At 38.6% G+C, this 22,884-nt stretch overlaps 1 protein-coding gene across 5 annotated transcripts in view; it reads left to right on the top strand.

Moving 5' to 3' along the window:
* The window catches only part of Arhgap6 (Rho GTPase activating protein 6), a 508,986-nt gene that overhangs the window by 263,057 nt on the left and 223,045 nt on the right, over nt 1–22,884 (top strand). The window contains exon 2 of one of the 5 annotated variants that reach the window (XM_050121032.1): nt 5,973–6,039. The exons of the other annotated variants lie outside the window; for them this stretch is intronic. Coding sequence (XP_049976989.1) covers nt 6,037–6,039 — 3 coding nt within the window. The 5' untranslated portion in view covers nt 5,973–6,036. The remainder of the gene's footprint in view (nt 1–5,972; nt 6,040–22,884) is intronic. 5 annotated transcript variants of the gene reach the window in all.

Raw genomic sequence — 22,884 nt, forward strand, 5'->3', positions numbered from 1 at the left:
CACATGGCAGCAAATGGTGGTGAAGATGTGGGGAAAGGGCAATCCCTGTATACTGCTGGTGGGAGAACAAACTGTTGCAGCCACTGTGGAAATCTACACAGAGCTTTCTTTAAAAAAAAAAAAAAAGCTACTATATTTCCCAGCTATGCTACTCCTAGGAATAAACCTAAGGAGACTAAGTTAATGACATATCAAAGAGACACTTTCACATCTATGTTTATTCTTGTACCTTTCACAATAGCTAGAAAGTGGATTTGCCATAGTTGCCCAGAAGAAAAAATGGATAAAGAAAATGAGGTGCACATACACAATGGAATTTGATGCAGCCACAAGAAGCAAAACAGTAATATTCGCAAGGAAATGGCTATATATGTGTCAGACCAATTTAGAAAACAGATAGCTTAAAACACATGTACATCTATTGTCACTGTGTCTGTCTTGTTTCTTTGAAGACAAGATGCACAAAACATTGGAAAATATTAAAAGACAGAGGCCAAAACCATCAACCAATGACAGTCTAGCTGGCAACTTGTAGCGTGTGCCTGATACATGCTCGGTACATGCACTGCTGGCAAAGGATTAATTAATTAAAGTGCTTGATCTTTTATGAACATTTAGTTTGACCGTAGTAACAATAATATTCAATATTTGTTGAACATTTTTCATGAAGAAATGAATAGCCTACACATATCATTTTATTTAATCTTTTAAAAAAGAGCTTGTATAATCTAAGTATTCTCTCCATCCTCCCCATACTGGGAAGGTCCCTGACTGCATTGAATATTGAACATAAACAGCAAGAGAAAATTAGGCAAAATTATAATGAGATTAGCAGGATTTTGGTGTTAACAACAACAACAACAACAACACACATACCACCACCACCACCAATGAATACCCTGTTTGATACTTTTAATTGACTGCTGTGATTTTATAATTTTCATTAGCAGAGTGATTTTGAATGAAACATGGCAAAATTTAATGCTCCTTGAATGCTTCTCTTGTTCTTTTTCCATGACTGTCCTAATGGACTATCCATTTCAGGAATGACGTTGCATGGTTAAACTCTCAGCCACCTGGAAAAGGTACACGTGAACTTGCCGTCTTCCTTCATCAACGTTTTCCAAAAGTATTTATAAACAAGGATAAACGCAAGCACCTCATGTATTTGCAGTGGCTCTGGTCAGTACAGTGGTTATGTAAACCCTGGCATTCAAGGCACATGTATATTCTTACTTATTCATTTTCAAGGGAGTGGCAGCTCATAGACCTCTCTTGGGGAAAAGATTGACCCTTATCAAGATTAGCTGTACACCCACCCGTAATTGCTGTTTTTTTTTTCTTTCAGGATGGCTGCAGAGTAAAACCTTATCATTAGGACACAGCTACAAAGACTTCCTGTATTTATTTAGTTCCCACCATTTAGAAAAAAAAGGTATCACAAGTGCCGATATTGTCCAATTGTGCAAAGATAAGCACACTTTTTACTGTGTGGTTCACTTAGTGATGCCTCATTATATGATTATGCTTTGAAATATATTGGAAAGGGAGACTATTTTTACAACTTAGACATATGGAACCCAGCTCTTCCTTTCAGTAAGTTAGGCAACTAGCACTATATTGCTAGAACTCTTTATCATCATTCCTTGCAAACATTTATAAAAGAACCTAGGCTCTTCTAGAGAGCCTAAGGACAGCTTTGATTTGAAGAACTATGGGATCTTTTAGGATATTGGCTCTCAGCCTTTCTAACGTTGCAGCCCTTTAATACAGTTCCTCATGTTATGGTGACCCTCAAACATAACATTTTGTTGCTACTTAATAACTGTAATTTTGCTACTGTTATGAATCATAATGTAAACATCTGTGTTTTCCAATGGTCTTTGGTGACCCCTGTGCGTGAGTCACTCAGCCTCAAAGGGGTTGTCACCCAAAGGTTGAGAACCACTGTTCTAGGTGATCTCTGTACTGAGATGCACTTTTCTATTTAATGCAGCTTCATCATAAAGTTTTGGAACATGGAACTAATGCCTACTTTATAGTGTGTTGTATGAATGTAGAGTTGTGTTTGTATCAGTTAGCTATTGTCAGACTAATGCTCTGTGACAGACTACTCTGGCTCATAGGATGCTGCATATATATTTAGGAGCACAAGAATGTAAATAGAATCAATGAAGTACTCCCAGGGTATAAACAGGAATCTAGCACATTGCTGTTTCCTCTTACCTGCCATTGGCTGGAGCAAATCACATTTACATGGCTACTGTCTTGGGTAAGGAAATGCTTTCCTTTCAAGATGGGGGTGAAGAAAAGGGGAGTGGAAGAAGTTAAGAAGTGCAGAAAGGCACTCACTACACACACACACACACACACACATACACAACGTTTAATCAAATTGCTGAGTGCACTAACATTTTTAAAAATACAGAAATTTATTTCATTTTTTTTCTTGCAATTTGGTCAATGAATTTGTCCTATACTGAAAATCTATATATTTCATCATATGCAACAGATGTAAAATTTGTGTATCCTTCTACTTATACCCCAAGACCACAGTAATAGGATAATAATGTGTTTTTAAAATATTATATAAATATTGTTCATGTTTAATCAGAATTGCCACAGTCTTCCCTAGTTCCTTCATCTTCAGTAGCACTCGTTCCTCAAACTAGCAAATGGAGGCATTTATAATTTCTTTAGAGACTTAAAAAAATCAATCAGTCTATCTGTTTATCTTTCTGTTTGTCTACTCATCTGTAATACTTCTATGATTTGGGAAAAAGAACTCAGTCTGTAGCCTAAACTGCACTGTATTTCACTACCTGTCCTAGGGTGCTCTCAAACTCTTGACAGTCCTCTTCCCCTGACTCTTGTGTACTGAAATAGATGTGCACCAACACAGCTGTCTCCAGGTTTCTTCTTTTTATACATAGATTTACGCTTATTTTCTGTTTATTTGTGATCTGCATGTGTACATGTCTGTGCAGCTATGCACAGTTGCCATGGAAGCCAGGAGAGGGCATCAGATCCCCTGGATCTGGAGTTAGAGACTATTATGAGCCACCATATTGGTGCTGGGAATTGAACCTGGGGCCTCTTCTTTATTATAATTTTTCATTTATTCCTTGTGTCTTTCACAGCATGCATATCGGTTCACCTCATTTCCCTGTCCCTTTGCATTCTGAAGAGCTCTTAACCACTGAGCCGTCTCCCCAGCACCTCAAAGTTTATTCTTGATTGCCCAAAAAGATGTTTGTGTGTATGATATGCAGTAAATTTTTAAGCATGTATGCATTCTGGAATTCATAAATAAAGGTAGCTAACAGAATTATAGCCTCCTACGCTTGTCTTGTGGTAAGAACACTGTGTCTCATGTTAGCAGTTCTCAAATAAATAAAAAAATTTCTTAACTATAGTCATCACTTAGTACTAACAATAAAAACTTTAAACTCTCCTCTTGTTTACCTGAAAATTTGTGTCCTTTGACCAACAACTCCCTGAAGATTTTTATATTTACTTCTATTTATTAGTGTCACTTAACAGTTTTCATACGCTTGCTGCTTGTTTTAAGATCAGAAGCAATTACAAATGAGGTGATTTTCAGTTGAAAATAATTATTTTTAAAATGACTAATTCATTATCTATCCTGACATGTAAATAAATGAGGTAAATTAAAAATAGAATAGATACATAAAATCTCTTGCCTTTGAAGTGTAAAAATTTTGCTCATTTTCCTTCATTATATCAACTTAATTGCCCAGCTGCCATTTCCTGCCTTTTCTTCTACTTTGTTCTGACAAATGCCTGAAAGTGCAGCATTAGTTGTTAAATAAAGGGCCAGCGAACTCTGGCCCATGGGTCAGTCCAAACCCTTGCCTCCTTCATATGCGTCTTGCAAACTAAGAATAACTTTTACATTTTATTTATTGACCATTTTGTCTGTGTGTGTTTTGCCTGAATGTGTATCTGCGCACCATGTTTGTGCCTGGTGCCCAAGGCAGTAAGGAGATGGTGACAGATACCCTGGAACTAGAGTTACAGATGGTTCTAAGCTTCCATGCAGATGCTGGGAATTTAACCTGGGTCCTCTATAGGAGCAGCCAGTATTCTTAGCCATTGAATTACCTCTCCAGCTCAAGTTTTACACTTTTAGATGGTTGAAAAAAATCAGGATATTTCAGGCCCTGTAAAAATTATAGAGTTAGCAAGAAACTTGGCTTTAGAATAATGCCCAAGAACCCACAGTGATGACCCCAGCTAAGACCCTAAGCAATAGAGAAGGGGGTATCTGAAGTGACATTACCCTGTAGTCAGACTGATGATTATCTTAAAAATCACCATAGAACCTTCGTCCAACAACAGAGGGCAACAGAGGCAATAACCCACATCAGAGCACTGGACTGAGCTCCCAAGATCCAGTTGAAGAGTGGAAGGAATAAGAGTATGAGCAAGGAATCCAAGACTATGAGAGGTTCATTCACTGAGACAGTTTGCTTGAGCTAATGGTAGTTCACCAACTCCAATTGGACTGGGAGTCAACTCTGAAGGGCGTTGACAGTTGGGGCAGACTAGGGGGTCACTGGTGGTGACACTAGGATTTGTCTCTATGGCATGTACTGGCTTCTTGGAATCCTATTCTCTTTGGATGTAAACCTTGCTTGGACTGGATGTAGTAGGGAGGGCCTTAGACTTTCCACATTTCAGGGTGCATAACCCTTTCTTGGGATTGGAGGGGGTTGGGTGGAAGGGTCTGTGGAAGGTGTGGGATGGGAGAGGGAGGAGGGAAGGGAGTGGGAGGAAGGGAGGGAGTGGGAATTTGAATTGGCAATTTTTTTAAGTAATAAAATAAAAAAAATTAAAAATAAATAAACGTGTGGCATGCGCCTTTAATCCCAGCACTCGGGAGAGAGAGGGGCAGGCAGATCCCTGTGAGTTCAAGGCCAGCCTCAGCTACAGAACACGTTTCAAGACAGTCTCCAAAGCTACACAGAGAAACTCTGCCTTGAAAAAATAAACAACAATAACAACAAGAAACAAGTAAATGGACTGAGTATGGGGTAAAACAATGGGGGTTTTCATGACGTATTAGGTAAGTACCATAGGCAGAATAACGTTTTAAAGGTTGCTGTGTTTATCTTGTCAAAGAGGAGAATTAGACTGTGAAAACTGTCATTCTCTTAGTGATTTAGAATTGCGGGTCTTCTTGTTTATACACTGAGGTTCAACATCACTGTATCCAGAGCTCCTGTAAAGGAGAGATTGTAAAGAAAGGCTCAGTATAAACATACGACTGCTCCATGCTTTCAACTCTGCATAGTAAGCAACTCTGCCACAGAGCTGGATGAGTGTGTAAGTGAGCTCGCGGTCTTGCCAGAGCAGCCGTGTTTTGCCAAGGGATGTGGCCTGGTCTTCCACTCTCTGATGTTTCTTTTGGCTGACTTTTTCACATTCCTGTGACCCCTTTGAATGGAGATGCCTTAACAGCTTTTGCTCTCCTACATGGCCTCCTGCTATCATTTCCTGCAGGTCTTGCCTTAGATCTCAGCAGCTTCCTGAGTAAATGTCACCTTGGTGTCTTTCTTCTAAGAGGATCTCCATAGTCTCACCGTGTTAACTCCCCCAAGAGTTTAAGCATAACCCTGAGTCTTACCATTGCACTGTACAGGAGTCTGAGCTTGGAATTCTCTTTGATTCCAAAGCAAGGGGCTAGGTGGGGTGTGAACAGGGAACTAGAAAAATGTCTCTGAGGGTGGGGATCAAATGACCCTAGAGGAGGAAATTCCAGTTGAAAATAGAAATCAGGTCAGCACCCTTGTGAGAACCATAGCATGCTCCACTTAGAACCTGGCATCCTGTGACTTGTGGAGACCTCTGTCAGAAGTTTGTGGATTGGTCTAGAGAGGGGGTTTGGTTGTAGGAAAGTAATTGGGCGGTGCAAATCCGAACTCAGACACACTTATCTCCTTTCACAGTTGTGCTGTGCTTGCAGAGGGATGTGGAAATGACTCGGTTTTGTGCAGTGTGTCATGCTGATCAATGGTTAGTTCTTTAATATAAAAAGACAATTCAAAACCAGTATTTTCTTTTCTTGAGAAATGATGTTTGTGGGGGGAGAGAGAAAGAGATGAGAGACAAGAGACTATGGAATGGTGAATAACTTCCTATATACCGTCACAAGAATTTTCTCCACTGTTAGGGGGCAAAACAAGTTATTTTGTGGAAGCTACATGATCTTCTCTCATTGAATTATGAAAAGATCTCAGTTAATCGCTGTTCCTTAAAAATAAAAGCTTTTAATATCTTTATCTTTTACTAGAGTTGTTAAATACAGTTGAAAATGTACATTAGTATGAGGTTGCTAGGAAGACTGGTGGCTTTTTGACTCGTACTGCGCCACAGTTCCAGGGTAATTTAAAGACTGTTTGCTATGTAGGGTGTTTTCTAGGGCCCTTGAAAGGCTGTGGAACAGAATGTCGTGGTGAGAAATTTCTTTTGTTCAATTTAGCCTGTGGCACAAATTTAAGGGATATTAAACCTATCTAGAAGTTTCGATGCACAAAGAAGGAATACGTATGCTAATGGATTTGGTTTTGTGGGAGTGGTCAGTTATATTAGCTGACAAAGTTTAGTGTACTTTTGCCTTCTTCAAAGTAACTCCATATTATTAGCAGTCTTTCTTCATTCATCTCCATGGTGACTAGCACTTTAGGCCATGGAAAGCTTATACTTTGCTTTTTGCCTCTGGACTACTTAATATGGAATTTTTTTATATAAATGAGCCCATATAATGTAGGATCCTTTCCCATTGACTCCTTTCAGTCAACATGCTTTCAATTTATATATATATATGTTGAAGCATGTAATCAGGAAGAAGTTCCTTTTGACAACCAGGTAATTCTCTATTGAATGACTATATATGTATATGTATATGTATATATATAAAGCCATCAAATACAAATACACATACACATGTGTATATATATATGTGTGTATGTATATTTATGTTAGTCTTGAATTCATTATGTAGCTGATGATGATCTTGAAATTTTGATCATCCTGCCTCTGTGTTCTGAGTGTTGGAACTGAAGATTTGTGCCATCATGCCTGGTTTTATGTGGCACTGAGGATGGATGTCAGGGCTTACGTGCACGCCAGGCAAGCATTCTATAGATTGAGTCACATTTTTAACCCTAATCTTCCATCTTATGGATATGACATATTTTGTTTATTCTTTAATCAGGTAACAGATGTTTGTCTTGCTTCCAGTTTCTTTCTTGCTGCTCTGAACATTTACGTGTTTTGTGTAGATGCATGCTTTCATTTCGCAGGAAGATCCCCCTAGAAGTGTAGTTTCTGGGTCATCGTGGGAACTCCATTCTCTTTTCTGAGGAGCTGTTTTCCAAAACTGACTAAATACTTTCACATGTCCTCAACAGGTCCAGTTTTTCCACATTCTCAGCAGCAGGTGCTGACTCTTCGGCTTTTTGGTCCTAATCATCCTAGTTGTTTGTTTGTGAACAACTTTTTTTGTCTCATCTTTTTTCTCTTTGGAAGCAAAGACACATTAGAAGGAGGTCATATGGTTTCAAGTTCCATTTCCTATGGTGCTCTTTTTAAAAATTGTTAAACAACCTGTGCATTTATAAACAGAATCCTTCTCTTAAAAATAGATCCCTGAAGTTTGCACATATTCCAACAGTAACCATTTCACAAAGTAAATGGCACACCCTTCTTTTCTCCTCCTGTTCAACTCCGGAAACATAACCCTGAACATAGATTCCCTGGTGGACCTTCATATCTCTTATGGCATAGTGGCAAAGGCCCCTGGGTTAAGATTTCTGTTCGAGTGCTTAGCAGCAACACTCTGAAAGTCCAGAGGGCATGTGGCCACAGCTTCTGACTTAACATGTGGCATCCATATCACAGGATACATCCTGAGATAAACTCTGCCCACTTCCCTGCAGGCCATAGAGTCACTTCAACTCTACTGTATCTGCTATGCTTAGAAAAGTGATGTCTCTGCCTAATCTATAGGCCAAATGGACAGTATATGGTTGAAGACAAGGAATGTTCTCTAGGAAGAAATTGGTGAGAAAAACCCATGAAGCCAAAAGACATAGACGATGGAAGAAAGGAAGTACAAAAAGTGAGGCAGTGAAGCAGTAGGTATTCTGAGAGGCCTTAGCCAGGTGGGTTGGGGTAGGTAAGAAGAATGATAGTCTTGGATGACTCACAGTATGAAGACTGAGATCTAGGAAAAAAGGGAAGATATGAAATACGTGAAGTATGGAGTGTGTTTGTGTTGATAAGTTTTCTCGTATTATTAAAAGGCAATGAAACTGAAGACACTCAGCATAGGGTGCCTTTATATTGCTGGGATAGCCATAGTTTCTCCAAATTTGGTTATCTTCTCAACCATCATCATAAAAATTGATGGATACATATTGTGAAATGCTACTTCCTATAAACATGCTTTCCACTGGTCTTAGCTGCCTCTGAGCAACAATTTTTACATGCCAATTAACTAGCAAAAAGAGGATTCTAACATTTCAATTTGAATAGCAGCATCCCTGATTACCAAATTCTGTCATCATATCTCCTTATAGAACCCTATCAGTTGGGAACTATTGCGTGACTTTTGATCCATCCCAAGGACAATTATCCAACACTAGAGATGGTTTTATAACAGCAGGGTGGAGTTTTTTCTTTAAGGACTCTCTATGGCTGCTAACCATAACAGGAGGTGACCATGGCCGTGAAAAGGACTCTGTTACAGAAAAACAAACTCCCACCAAGAACAGTAATTTAAAAAAAAGACCCCTGAAGGATTATGAAGAGACTGGTAGATATTTTAGCTGAAAATTACACAGTTCTTGCCTGTTTACAACATACTTGTCACATATCATACATTGAGAAGTTGGTTGCCATTTTTGTTTTCAAACCATCCTCTTCTCCTTGTTTCCAACCACATAAAAATATGCACACATCATATCTGCTTAGTAGGCTGCCAGAATGTGTTCTTAATTTTTGACTCAGAAGTTTTAGATAAGACCTTTGGCCAGTGAACACATAGCTTATAGTTATATTTTCAGTGTTTTGTTGAAGATAATTGTATCATATTTTAGGTAAGCGACTGATAGCTCACAAAGTCTACTCTCAATAATAAAACTACTTAAAAGACCCTTAGGGTGTTAAGTGTGCTAGCAGAACAAAAAAATATTCAGCTGTAGAATGTTATTTCTATATCTGATTCCTTCACTACTCTGTTGAATTCCACAACAACTCCTCCCATTCTTCTCCAATAAGCCCTTGAAAACATAAAGCTCACCAACAAGCCATGAAAACACACACACACACACACAAAATCAAATTATTATTCATTTGGAAAAGAAAAATGAAACTCACAGGAAATGCTAGTTTATAACTACTAAGCTGGCAACAATGAAAAAGATAATGAAAAATGTTGCCTAGGATTTGAAAAAATTAGAACCCTCACAAACTGCTGGTGAGAATTTAAAATGGTGTAGCCAGTTTGAAAAAGAGCTTGTCACTTCCACAATAGCTTAAACATGGAGTTACTATATGAGCTCTTAGGGACATAAACAAGAGAAATGTGTATTTGGGTATATATACACTGCTGATAATTGTAAAAAAAATGAAAAAAAAGTCCTATGTCTCCATCAACTGATGAATTGATAAAGTGCTGTCTAATCAAAAAGGGAACAAACAGTATTCATTGACACAATAATTGAAGTAGTAGTGTATTCTTTATCATGGACAAGCCTCGAAAAGTTTATGCTAAGTAAAAGAAGTGAATTTATATCATATAAAAAGTTACATGACATAAAATTCTCTTTTTATAGTGTGTCCAGAGTAGACAAATGCAACTTACAAAGAAAGCAGATTGGTGCTTCTCCAGGACTGAGGCAGGGGGTGAGGCGGGAGAAAATAACGAATACCTTTTCATGAATGCATATAGAGCTTCTTTTCAAGTTGAAAAGTCGATTCGATTCTGAAATTGGTTGTGGTGGTAGTTGTACAATTCTGAATATATAAGCCGCCAGTGAACTGACACCTGAAATGTGTGAGTTTTATAGTAGGTGAATTATGTATCAATAAACTAGTTGTAAAAAATAAATTCAACCAATGATAAAGTTAAATGCTCTCTTTTTATATCTGACTATGCACATTTCCTTATGAAACAAAAGCTCTCCAGTTATCTTGTTATGTGATGCTTTGCCATATTTGTACCAAAAAAAATTTTCAGTTTACTTACAATATGGATTTGACAGCGAGTTTATTTGATGTCCTGGAAAACCAAAACAGAATGAGCAATGGTCATTTAAGTGAGTACAGTCTAGCCTTTTTCTGGACTCTGGGATATATTTTAATGCACCTAAACCCACACATCCCACACATTAATCAGGGCTAGTATGCTAGGAACAACCACAACTGCCAACCACAGGAAGCAAGGATGCATTTTGCATGGACTTTAGTAAGCAAGTGTACCATGATCTATTTAACTAGCTAGTAGTCATGGTGGCTGCTGTGGTGATTTTATTTCTAGTAGTGGTGGTTGTGTGGCATGGTTCTCTCCCTCTCTTCTCTCTTCTCTCTCTTCTCTCTCTCTCTCTTTCTCTCTCTCTCTCTCTCTCTCTCTCTCTCTCTCTCTCTCTCTCTCTGTGGGTGTTTGGGTGTGGGTGTGTGAGTGCGTGTGTGTGTGTTTACTGCTAGATCAATCAGATTGCTTGAGGCAAAATAATACTAAGAACTTCAAAAAGGAAAAAACAATCGATATCTTGGAAACTGAATTCTTGAAGTCTTTCAATTATTTAAAGATTGCTTTACCTAGAGAACGCTCAATGTACTTTTCTCTTGCGAGAAGATCAGGAATTTGGGTAAAAGAAGTTCTCTTGCTCACTATGTACCAAATTATTTTACTCAATGCCTTGCATGCATACTAGCTAGTAAGGATTTACAGCAACATTCTAGTAGATTCTATTCATTCAATTATGGTGAAACTGAGGCTTGTAGAGGCTAAGCAACTTCCCTAAGGTCACAGCAATCTTATGTGTTGGAATTGTGTTTGAAATCATGATATCTGATTCCAAACACTGTCTTCAGACTTCATCATATTAAGCTTTTTGTCTTCTTCCCAAGGATGAAATTGCCAACTTTTCTCTTGGCTATGATTTAAATTTTTTATTACTTTATTAATACTACGAATCAAAATTTCCACTTCCTCCCCTCCTCTCACTTCTCTCCCACTCCCCCACTCACCCCCCTCCTTCCCTTCCAGTCCTAAGAGAGGGCAGGGTAGCCTGCCCTTTGGGAAGTCCAAGGCCATCCCCCACTCCATCCAGGCTTAGGAAGGTATGCATCCAAATATACTAGGATCCCAAAAGTCAGTACATGCCATAGAGACAAATCCCAGTGCCATTATCATTGGCTTCTCGGTCTGCCCTAATTGTCAGCCACATTCAGAGGGTTCAGTTTGATCCCATGCTTGTTCAGTTCCACTCCAGCTGGCTTTGGTGAGATCCCATTAGTTCAGGCACACTGTCTCATTAGGTGGATCAATCCTTCGTCATCCTGACTTCCTTGGTCATATTCTCTCTTCTTCTGTTCTTCAACTGGACCTTAGGAGCTCAGTCCAGTACTCCTTTGTGGGACTCTGTCTCTATCTCCATCTGTTGCCAGACGAAGGTTCTATGGTGATATTCAAGATAGTCATCAGTCTAACTATGGGACAAGGCCAATTCAGGCATCCTCTCCTCCACTATCCAGGGTCCTAGCTGGGGACATCTGGGACCCGCTCTAGAGTCAAGGTTCTTGCCAACCCCACAATGCCTCCCTTAATTAAGATATCTTCTTCCCTGCTCCCATATCTGTCCTTCCTCCATCTCAACCATCCCACTCTCCCAAGCTCTCCACAACCCTCCACTTCTCCCTTCTCTCTCCCCCTCTCCCCTTCCCCCACCCTACACCCACCCCCATGCTCCCAACTTTTGCCTGGTGATCTTGTTTGCTTCCAGTTTCCAGGAGGATCTATATATGTTTTTCTTTGGGTTCACCTTATTACTTAGGTTCTCTAGGATCTCAAACTATAAGCTCAATGTCCTTTGTTTATGGCTAGAATCCACTAATGAGTGAGTACATACCATATTCATATTTTTGGGTCTGGTTTATCACACTCAGGATAGTGTTTTCTACTTCCATCCATTTGCATGCAAAATTCAAGATGCCCTTGTTTTTTTTCGCTGAGTAGTACTCTAATGTGTAAATGTGCAACACATTCTTTATCCATTCTTCCATTGAGGGGCATCTAGGTTGTTTCCAGGTTCTGGCTATTACAAATAATGCTACTATGAACATAGTTGAACAAATGATTTTGTAGTATGATTGGGCTTCTCTTGAGTATATTTCCAAGAGTAATATTGCTGGATCCTGAATTAGGTTGATTCCCAATTTTCTGAGCAATTGCCACACTAATCTCCAAAGTGGTTGTACCAGTTTGCATTCCCAACAGCAATGGATGAGTGTTCCCCTTACTCCACATCCTCTCCAGCATAGGTTATCATTGGTGTTTTTGATTTTAGTAATTCTGACAGGTGTAAGATAGTATCTCAAAGTTGTTTTGATTTGCATTTCTCTGATAGCTGAGGAAGTTGAACATGTCCTTAAGTATCTTTTGGCAATTTGAAATTCTTCTGTTGAGAATTCTCTGTTCAGTTCAGTACCCCATTTTTTAATTGGGTTATTTAGCATTAGCATTTTAATGTCTAGTATCTTGAGTTCTTTATATATTTTGGAGATCAGACCTTTGTCTGATGTGGGATTGGTGAAGATCTTCTCCCATTCAGTGGGATGCCTTTTTGTCTTAATGCCTGTGTCCTTTGCTTTACAGAAGCTTCTCAAAACTGGAGGTCCAATTTATTCATTGTTGCTCTTATTGTCTATGCTACTGTGTTTATATGTAGGAAGTGGTCTCCTTTGCCCATGTATTGCAGGCTACTTCTCATATTCTCTTCTATCAGGTTCAGTGTGGTCGGATTTATATTGAGGTCTTTAATCCATTTGGCCTTGAGTTTTGTGCATGGTGATAAATATGGATCTATTTTCATTTTTCTACAGGTTGACATCCAGTTATGGCAGCACCATTTGTTAAAGATGCTTTCTTCCATTGTATAATTTTAGCCTCTTTGTCAAAAATCAGACGTTCATAGCTTTGTGGATTAATAACCACATCTTTGATTTGATTCCATTGGTCAACGTCTCTGTTGTTATGCCAATACCAAGCTGTTTTCATTACTTTGGCTCTGTAATAGAGTTTGAAGTCAGGGATGGTAATGCCTCCAGCAGTTCCTTTATTGTATAGGATTGTTTTGGCTATCCTGTTTTTTTTTTTCCATATAAAGTTGATTATTGTTGCCATTTTTACTATGTTGATCCTACTAATCCAAGAACAAGGGAGATCCTTCCATTTTCTGGTATCCTCTTCAATTTCTTTCTTCAAAGCCTTAAAGTTCTTGTCAAATAGATCTTTCACTTCCTTGGTTAGTGTCACCCCAAGATACTTTATGCTATTTGTGGCTATTGTGAAAGGTGAAATTTCTCTGATTTTCCTCTCCACTTCTTTATCCTTTGTGCATAGAAGGGCTACTGATTTTTTTTAGTTGATCTTGTATCCTGCCACATCACTGAAGGTATTTATCATCTGTAGGAGTTCTTTGGTAGAGTTTTAGGGGTCACTGATGTACACTATGATATCATCTGCAAATAAAGAAAGTTTGACTTTTTTCTTTCCAATTCGAATCCCCTTGATCACCTTATGTTGTCTTATTGCTATTGCTAGAACTTCACGCACTATGTTGAAGAGGTATGGAGAGAGTGGACAGCCTGATTTTAGTGGAATGTCTTTGAGTTTCTCTCCATTTAATTTGATGTTAGCTATTGGCTTGCTTTATGTTGCTTTTATGATCTATTGCATGGATAGATTTTCATATGTTCAACCAGCCCTGCATCTCTGGGATGAAGTCTACTTGGTCATAATGGATGATTTTTTTATGTGTTCTTGGATTTGGTTTGCCAGTATTTCATTGAGAATTTTGTGCATCGATGTTCATGAGTGAGACTGGTCTATAAATTTCTTTCTTGGTTGAGTCTTTGTGTGGTTTTGGTTTCAGGGTAACTGTAGCTTCACAAAAAGAATTTGGCAATGACTCTTCTGTTTCTATTATGTGGAACACATTAAGGAGAATAGGTGTTAGCTCTTCTTGGAATGTCTGGCAAAATTCTGCACTAAAACCATCTGGTCCTGTTTTTTTTTTTTTTTGGAAAGTTTTTGACAACAGCTTCTATTTTCTCGTGACTTATAGGTCTATTTAAGTTGTTCATCTGGTCTTGATTTAATTTTGGTATATGGTATATATCTAAAAAAATGTCCATTTCTTTTGTGTTTTCCCATTTTGTGGAGTCCAGGCTTTTGTAGTAAGACTTAATGATTCTCTGAATTTCCTCAGTGTCTGTTGTTATGTTCCCCCTTTCATTTCTGATCTTGTTAATTTGAGTGTTCTCCTTCTTTCTTTTGATGAGTTTTGGATAGGGGTTTGTCAATTTTGTTTATTTTCTCAAAGAACCAGCTCTTTATTTCATTGATTCTTTGGATTGTTTTCTGTGTTTCTATTTTGTTTATTTCTGCCCTCAGTTTATTTCCAGTCTTCTACTCCTCCTGGGTCAGTCTGCTTCTTTTTTTTCTAGATCTTTCAGGTGTGTTGTTAAGTCTCTAATGTGAGCTTTCTCTGTTTTCTTTATGTGGGCACTTAGTGCCATGAACTTCCCTCTTAGCATTGCTTTCATCGTGTCCCATAGGTTTGGGTATGTTGTGTCTTCATTTTCATTGAATTCAAGGAAGACTTTAATTTCTTTCTTTATTTCTTCCTTGACCCAGGGGTGGTTCAGTAGTAGACTGTTCAGTTTCCATGAGTTTGTAGGCTTTTTAGGGGTGGAATTGTTGTTAAATTCTAGCTTTACTCCATGGAGATCATATAAGACACAGGTGGTTGTGCCATATTTTTTTTTATTTGTGGATGTTTGTTTTGTTACCGAGGATGTGATCAATTTTCGAGAAGGTTCCATGAGGTACTGAAAAGAAGGTATACTCTTCTTTTTGAGTGAAATGTTCTATAGATGTCTGTTAAGTCCATTTGATTCATTACATCTGTTAGTTCTCTTATTTCTCTGTTAAGTTTCTGTCTGGTTGACCTGTCCATTGGTGAGAGAGGAGTGTTGAAATCTCCTACTATTAGTGTGTGGGGTTTGATGTATGATTTGAGTTCTAGTAAAATTTCTTTTACATATGTGTGTGCTTTTTATATGAGTAGCATAGATTTCAGGATTGAGACTTCATCTTGATGAATTGTTCCTATTAGTATAGTGTCCTTTTTCATCTCTTCTGACTGATTTTAGTTTGAAATCATTTTTTTTTAGATATTAGGATAGCCACACCTGCTTGTTTCTTAGGTCTCTTTGCTTGGAAAATCTTTCCTCAGCCCTTTACTCTGAGGTAGTGTCTGTCTTTGAGGTTGAGGTGTGTTTCTTGTAAACAGCAGAATTTTGGATCCTCTTTTTGTATCCATCCTCTTAACCTATCCCTTTTTATAGGTGAATTGATTCCATTGATATTAAGCAATATTAATGACCAGTGGTTGTTAACTCCGGTTACTTTTTTGGTGGTAGTGTTTGTGTGTTTCCCTTCTTTGAGTTGTGTTGGTTGAGGATTGTCAGAATGACCAGTGGTTGTTAACTCCGGTTATTATTATTATTTTTTTTTTGGTGGTAGTGTTTGTGTGTCCCTTCTTTGAGTTATGTTGGTGGAGGGTTGTCAGAAGTCTGTGCTATTGTGGGTGTTGTTGGCTTCCTGGTGTTGAGGTTTTCCTTCTAGTACTTTCTGTAAGGCTGGGTTTGTGGATACATATTGTTTAAATCTGTTTTTGTTATGAAATATCTTGTTTTCCCCATCAGTGGTGAAAGAAAGCTTTTCTGGGTATAGTAGTCTGGGCTTGCATCCATGGTCTCTTAGTGTCTACAGCCCATCTATCCAAGACCTCTGGCTTTCATGGTTTCCATTGAGAAGTCAGGTGTAATTCTGATAGGTTTACCTTTATATGTTACTTGACCTTGTTCCTTTGCAGCTCTCAAGATTCTTTCTTTATTCTGTATGTTTTCTGTTTTGATTATTATATGTTAAGGGAATTTTTTTGATCCAGTCTATTTGATATTTGTAAGCTTCTTGTACCTTCATAAAAATATCCTTCTTTAGGTTGGGAAAGTTTTCTTCTATAATTTTGTTGAATATATTTTCTGGGCCTTTGAGCTGGAATTCTTCTCCTTCTACCCCTATTATTCTTAGGTTTGGTCTTTTCATGGTATCCCAGATTTCCTGTATGTTTTGTGTTAAGAATTTGTTGGAGTTGCTGTTTTCTTTGATCAGTGAGTCTATTTCCTTTATTGTATCCTCGGCACCTGAGATTCTTTCTTCTATCTCTTAAATTCTGTTGGTAATACTTGTCTCTGTAGTTCCTGTTCATTTACCCAGATTTTCCATATCCAGTGATCCCTTGGTTTGTGTTTTCTTCATTACCTCCATTTCAGTTTTCAAGTCTTGAACTATTTCATTTACCTGTTTGATTGCTTTTTCTTGGTTTTCTTGAGTATCTTTGAGGGATTTGTTAATTTCTTCTAACTTTTTGTTTGTCTTCTCTTCCATTTCTTTAAGAATGTTTTTCACTTCCTGTTTAAGGGTCTCGATCATTTTTATAAGGTTACGTTTAAAGTCGATTTCTTCTATTTCTTCTGGGTTAGGGTGGTCAAGTCTTCCTGTTGCATGATCAGTGGCTTCTATTGTTATCATCTTGCTTTCCAGGTTGTTGGAGGAATCCTTGCATTGGCGCCTGCCCATCTCTTCCTTCAAATGAGGCCAGCAGAGTCTTAGCGTCTTGGTCCAATCTTTGCTGTGGCTGTGTACTTGGGAGTTTTTCTTGTTCTACCCTTTCCTAAGTTCCCTCAGCCCTGGAGCTGGCTCTCAGATCCCTTCTGCTCTGAAGCAGGCTGAGATGGGGGATCCAAGGACCTCACAGATGAAAAGGATTGCTGGGGGCAGGCTGGAATGTGCTAAAGAGAGCCAGCAGCTGGGAAACACTCTGCTGCATGGCCAGAAAAGCTTAGGGAGTTGGAGGGGGCCTGTATGTACTCAGTTCCCCAGGACCATCCGGCCACAAGGCCACTCACTCACCTGTCTGGATCCTCTCAGCACAGGAGTAGGGACCTCTTGCCTGGCTCCAAGGACCTCGCTGACAAAAAGGCCACTATGATTTAAATTTAATCGTCAATGAAAAGGGAAGCAGATATTCTTATTTGACTAGAATTTGTACAACAATTCAGCAATCAAGGATTTCTGATTTCTGTGTCAGTGATTCATCATTTAAAACTTAAAAACATTGTTTATATATTTGTGATAATTATTATTATTATTATTAGTGAAAGGGGGAATTCTCTTTCAAAGTAGACTTTGGATCCAGATAAGGTTTTCATCCAGGTCTTCCTTTCATCACAGGTGTGTCTTATAAAAGGAGACAGGTGACAGATACATGAGCTCATTTAGAGAATAAGAACACGTGTGGACAGCACAAAAGAGCAGAATGGCAGTGGAATCAGCATTTGCATGTTCTGGGACTTTGGGATTTGGTAGTAGAGGTTATAATCTACAGAGGAATAGTGATCTATCCATACTGTTGAACGTGGACAATAGAACGCTAAGAAACAGTTACTCCTTTAACCTTTTTCTGGAGAGGTAGCCAGAGGTCTCTCACAGCTAGACCATCAGTACGCCGAGTACCTTATGGAAAAGGCATATCAGTCCTAATGAAATGTCAGTGTCACTGTGCCGAGACCAATCAACTTCATGTGGCAATACTGTGAGACTCACTCAGATCTTCATTCGATCTGCCTGTCAACCGCATTTGTAGCTATAAGACATATTGCTTCAGCAGTTTCCAAAAAAGTCCTGGATGGGTCTCTGTTAAAGAGATGAAACTCTTATAGAAAATAAGGCTAGAGAATTCATCCTGGGCTGAGCAGGATGCATGCTTATCTAGAGTGACTCATTCCCAAATGGTGAAGGATTTACTGTACTGGACCTGCCTTAAGAGGAATGACCTTCTCTTTTCTTTTTAATAGTTTTGTAGACATTTTTCCTTCCTGAGGTTACCCACAGCAGTATTCTTTGACCTTATTTTCTTTCAGCTCTAGAACATAAAAAATCCATAACCACCCACAAATACAACACATGTTAAGATGAGGCATGGTGGGTGGAGGGCATGAAGCTTAGGAACTGAAAAGAAAACATGGTCTCTATTGGCAGACATTGTTACTTCCTTTGAGTTCTAAGGGCATAGAATAATTTTAAGGTAGATAAAGCAAAGCAATGGAAAAGATTAGCTTTATAATTCCTGGTTTCTTTTTAATTTGTTTATCTGTTTTTTTTTTTTTTGTACGCCCAGTATCTACTTCTGTTTTTAAGCGTTAAACTTGTGTATTGCAATGGGAAGACTGAGAGTTGACTTGAAGAACTTGGCAGAGCTGATCACAGATAATTCTCATTCACATCTGTGAACTTGATTGCCTACCTACCATAGGTAAAGTCGAATTTTTAAACTTTAATGTAAGGCTAACAGTAATGCAAATCTGAAAGGCTGCTTACTGCTGTGATATATTTTGAGTCAAACGTTCAGAATGAGTTTCAGTGGTAAGGTCTAAGACAAATTAGCAATTAAAGAGGCAATGAATACAGACAGCTCTGCAGAGTGATGAGCAAAGTAGCATAGGCCTTGTGACCCAGATGTCAATCAGTTAGGTGTCAGTAGGCAAAATAGAGAAGAAATAGGAAAACCAGGAAGCTAATAATAAAATCAGGAGAGCACTGAGTGATCCAACTTAAGGATCTGTAACATGTGTGTGTTCTTATAGGCAACACTTTCTCTCCCGTCATGGACAGTCCTGGCCTTTCTCCATCCATGAGTGTTTCCACATCATTGCAGGACTGTAGGCCTCAGCACCTAATTATGAGTCCATTTCAATATTAGAGCCTGTTTCATCTTGACTGTAACATGGTTTAAGAAAATCTGCAAAGGGGGAAAATATAGTTACTTTTTCATGTCTCAAAAGCGTAGATTTGTTTATCTAACAGATTCTGCCAAGAAGGCAGTGAATGAAATTTCAGTTTTCAAGTATGTTTGAAGTTAACATTTGTAGTGCCGGAGCCAAGTTCAGTCAAGCAACACTTTTGCATGGAAGTGCCTTCAAGTTCGACATAAATCATGCCCTAAAGTAACTTTCAGTCTTCACAAGGTTGTCCAGTAGAAATGTGAATCAAATAACAGATGTAATTTAAAATTTTCTCATGGACATGCTTAAATGATATTTAAACTATAAAAGGTAATATAATGTTTAATTTTACCTGATCCAGCTGAAATATTACTTCGATACCCCAGCAGTAGAAAATTTAGTAAAAAGACACATTGCATATATTGTTAATTGCCAAGTATTTGAAGTACAAGCACGTATTTTGCTTTTATAATATATCTCAATTTCAACTTGCTATATGCCTGGTACTCAATAGCCATGTGGGATTTGACAGCAGGGCTTTAGAGGAGTAAATTAGGAACAAAGCAAAAAGACTTTATTTTATATACTAGGGAGTTTCCATGTCACTTAGTGAAATGCGTACTGAGATACAGTCTATATATTCACCCTAGGCACCAAGAACCACTTTTATGTTTCCTTCTGAAATACGCTGCTATATCGTCATACAGTGGTTCAGTGTGGGGCCACGTGTTCACATTGTATGCATAATCACTTGCTATTCTCTGTTGATGTTCTACTCCTTTTAACATTTTCAAACCCTTGGCTGTCCCGCAGTTAGCAGCTAATACAAACTATTGTTTGCAATGCCATCTGTTCCTTTCTAAGAAGATGAAGGAACTAATCAGGCTTGTACTTAGTACAAGGTGTTCAAGTGAAATTATCCACTTGTTTTGGCGCTCTCCCCCCTCCCAAATTGCTGGGGTGTATCTTCATCGGAGGTGATATAAATAGGAATTGCCCACCTCCTAAATAAAGTGTGTAATAATGGAGGTAACTGAGTATCCTCCCACACCCTGCCACACTTGATGCCCAATTATTCCCCAGAACACCTAAACCTTTATATAACAGGGCTCAGGGAAAATGAGAGACGTGGAAGGCAAATGTGGAGTAGATATTTCAAACATTGCTCCTGTGCATTTAGGGGGAAGGTTCTTTGTGCTTCTAAGATGTGAAGTTTGTTGCATCCCAAACATGCTTTAATGCTATCACCACAGTACCGTGCTTAAGTGCAAGAGGTAGACATCTGTAGACTTCTCTACACACGCAAAATTCTAGCCAAAGCCAGCCGTGAAGATTAGCGACTCTTGGATGACGAAGCCTGTCAACACAAGCTACTATACTGTTCTCCATGTGAAGTGCAGGGCCGCTTTCTCCTTTGCTAATTAACCTGCAAAGCAGTTTTGCTTAAATTAGGCTTCGGCTCAAAGGGTGACTCACGCACAGTCTTTCGTGTTTTGAAAATATTCACTGAAGGCGAATCCAAAATGGATGAGAATAATTTCCTGTGCATTTCAGTTGTTCTCATTCATATTTATAATTTTTAAGACGAGACAGACTTAAAATAATCATGTACAATATACTACTTTGGCTAAGGACTTGGTGATCAAGTCCTCAGTTTCAAGGAATTGTTGTATTTTGCTTTGGGAATCGAACAGGGTCTCCTGACTTGGCTATTAATTAACAGAGAAACATTCACCCAATCCTTTGTGAACCTCAATGTTATCATCTTATAATCACATCAGCAAGCCTACCTCACTGAACCGAAGTCAGAGTGAAGTAAGGCAGTGTAGGTAAAGTGCTTGGAATCAAAGAAAGCCTGCCTAAACAGCATTACTCTGTTCTAGAATTTAACATGTTTCTAGATGCCTTTCATTACATGCTGGTGTTTTATACATTTTCACTATATATACTATATTCACTACATATAGTGGGAAAAGTAATGCTTAACTTAATTGTTCTCATTCAAATAGGCACCATCATCTATTTATTCAACTTGATAAACATTTGATAAATTTAGGTAATAACAAAGAATTTACCATTGGGGGATGAAGAGTATGTTTTTATCAATTAATGGTTAAGTGATGCATTTCTTTTGTTACTCTTAAATTTTTATGCCTCTACTGGAGGTACTTTTTTTCTCCTCCATACATGTTCCCCAGGGACACTCAGAAATGTCTGGAGAGAATTTTGATTGACACAACTAGAACAGAGTGTTAGTGGTATCCAGTGGATGCAGGCTGGGAATGGTATTGCATTTACACCCTACAGTGAATAAGATACCCCTGTAGCATAGAGTTATCCAGCCCCATATGTTTCTAGTGTTGGGGCAAGACGTATGGTCTTGATAGTATGCATTTTTAGGGTTTCTGATGTCTGTTCTCATTTGTGGTTTTGGCCAAACAATGAGGACTGTTGAGATAAAAACTGTCCAGTCATAAGCTGCTTGGACATAAAGCTGTTAAGTGTTGAAGTCCTAGTAAGGAACGTCAGACAGAATTTGATCAGCAGGTGGGCGAGTAGATTACTCACTCTTAGATGTCCTGCTAATTCCAGGAAGCCTGTGCTTTCCTTCTTTTTCATTAAAACACCATTTCAACAAAGATCCCCTCAAAATATCTACCACAGCCAGCCTTTTCTCAGACCCTACCATCGGAGCCAAGCGGAGTATTCTTGGAATGCTGATGAATGTGCTGAAAGTGGTATTTTAAAATAGCATTCTGCTGCGCAACATCATGAAACCATCTCCTGAATGGAGCTGGTTCCAAATGGAGACATGATGTACAGCATCACATAGTAAGCTATTGAAACCTTAACCAGAGACTCATCACTAGTGATTTCCAGACAAGTCACATGGCTAGAAGCTTCCTATTCCTGTAGATACACAGACAACCCCTTCTTGAAATTCATAGCATCACAGAAAATGCTGCATGGGCATAGGATAAATATCTCTTTCTGTACAGTGGAAATTAAGCCTCTCGATAAATTGATGACCAATGTGGGATTTCTTTCAGTGTTGTCTGGTGGGATGGAACTCAGAAAGCTGGTGCTTTAAGGAGAAAATAGTAAGTCATTGATGGGAGATAATGCAATCTTGGATGATTTGCAGTTGGGTTGCTTGCTCTTTAACTGTGAATTCTACATGAGGTGGAGGCAGACAAGCGTCTTTGTAAGCGTAGGAGAGTACAAGTTCACTAACAGTCTCACTTCAGCTAAGGTGGGTCCTCTGTGACTGGAACTGCTCACTTTGTTACCTTTCTTACAGCAGAAACCCTTTCTCTCCTGGTGAATAAACCCAGCACGGCCCTGCAAATCTACTACAGTTCTCACCTCTTTTTGGAAGTCTCTAAATGTCTTCTAAATTTATTAATATTTAATTATTCTCTTTCTACTGACCCACTGAAATGACTACTCTCTGGTGTGTGACTTTAACTGAGATGCAATTCACATGCATTAATTTTTCCATTTGAAAGCGGACGATTGAGTAGTTTTAATATACTCACAGGGTAATTGCAGCTATCACCACATAATCTAAAAGAAAGCCATCTCATCTAAAATGAAATGTTTTCATTAGCAGGCATCCCTTCATTTCTCTCCAGTACACCTGCCAATCATTAATTCCTTTCTGTCTCCATAGCCTTGCCTTTAATGGATAGTTAATTTGTTTTGTGACACTTTGTTCTA

The sequence above is a fragment of the Alexandromys fortis genome, unplaced genomic scaffold (assembly GCF_014885135.2).
Source record: "Alexandromys fortis isolate MF-2015 unplaced genomic scaffold, M_Fortis_MF-2015_v1.1 scaffold_192, whole genome shotgun sequence".
Classification (NCBI taxonomy): domain Eukaryota; kingdom Metazoa; phylum Chordata; class Mammalia; order Rodentia; family Cricetidae; genus Alexandromys; species Alexandromys fortis.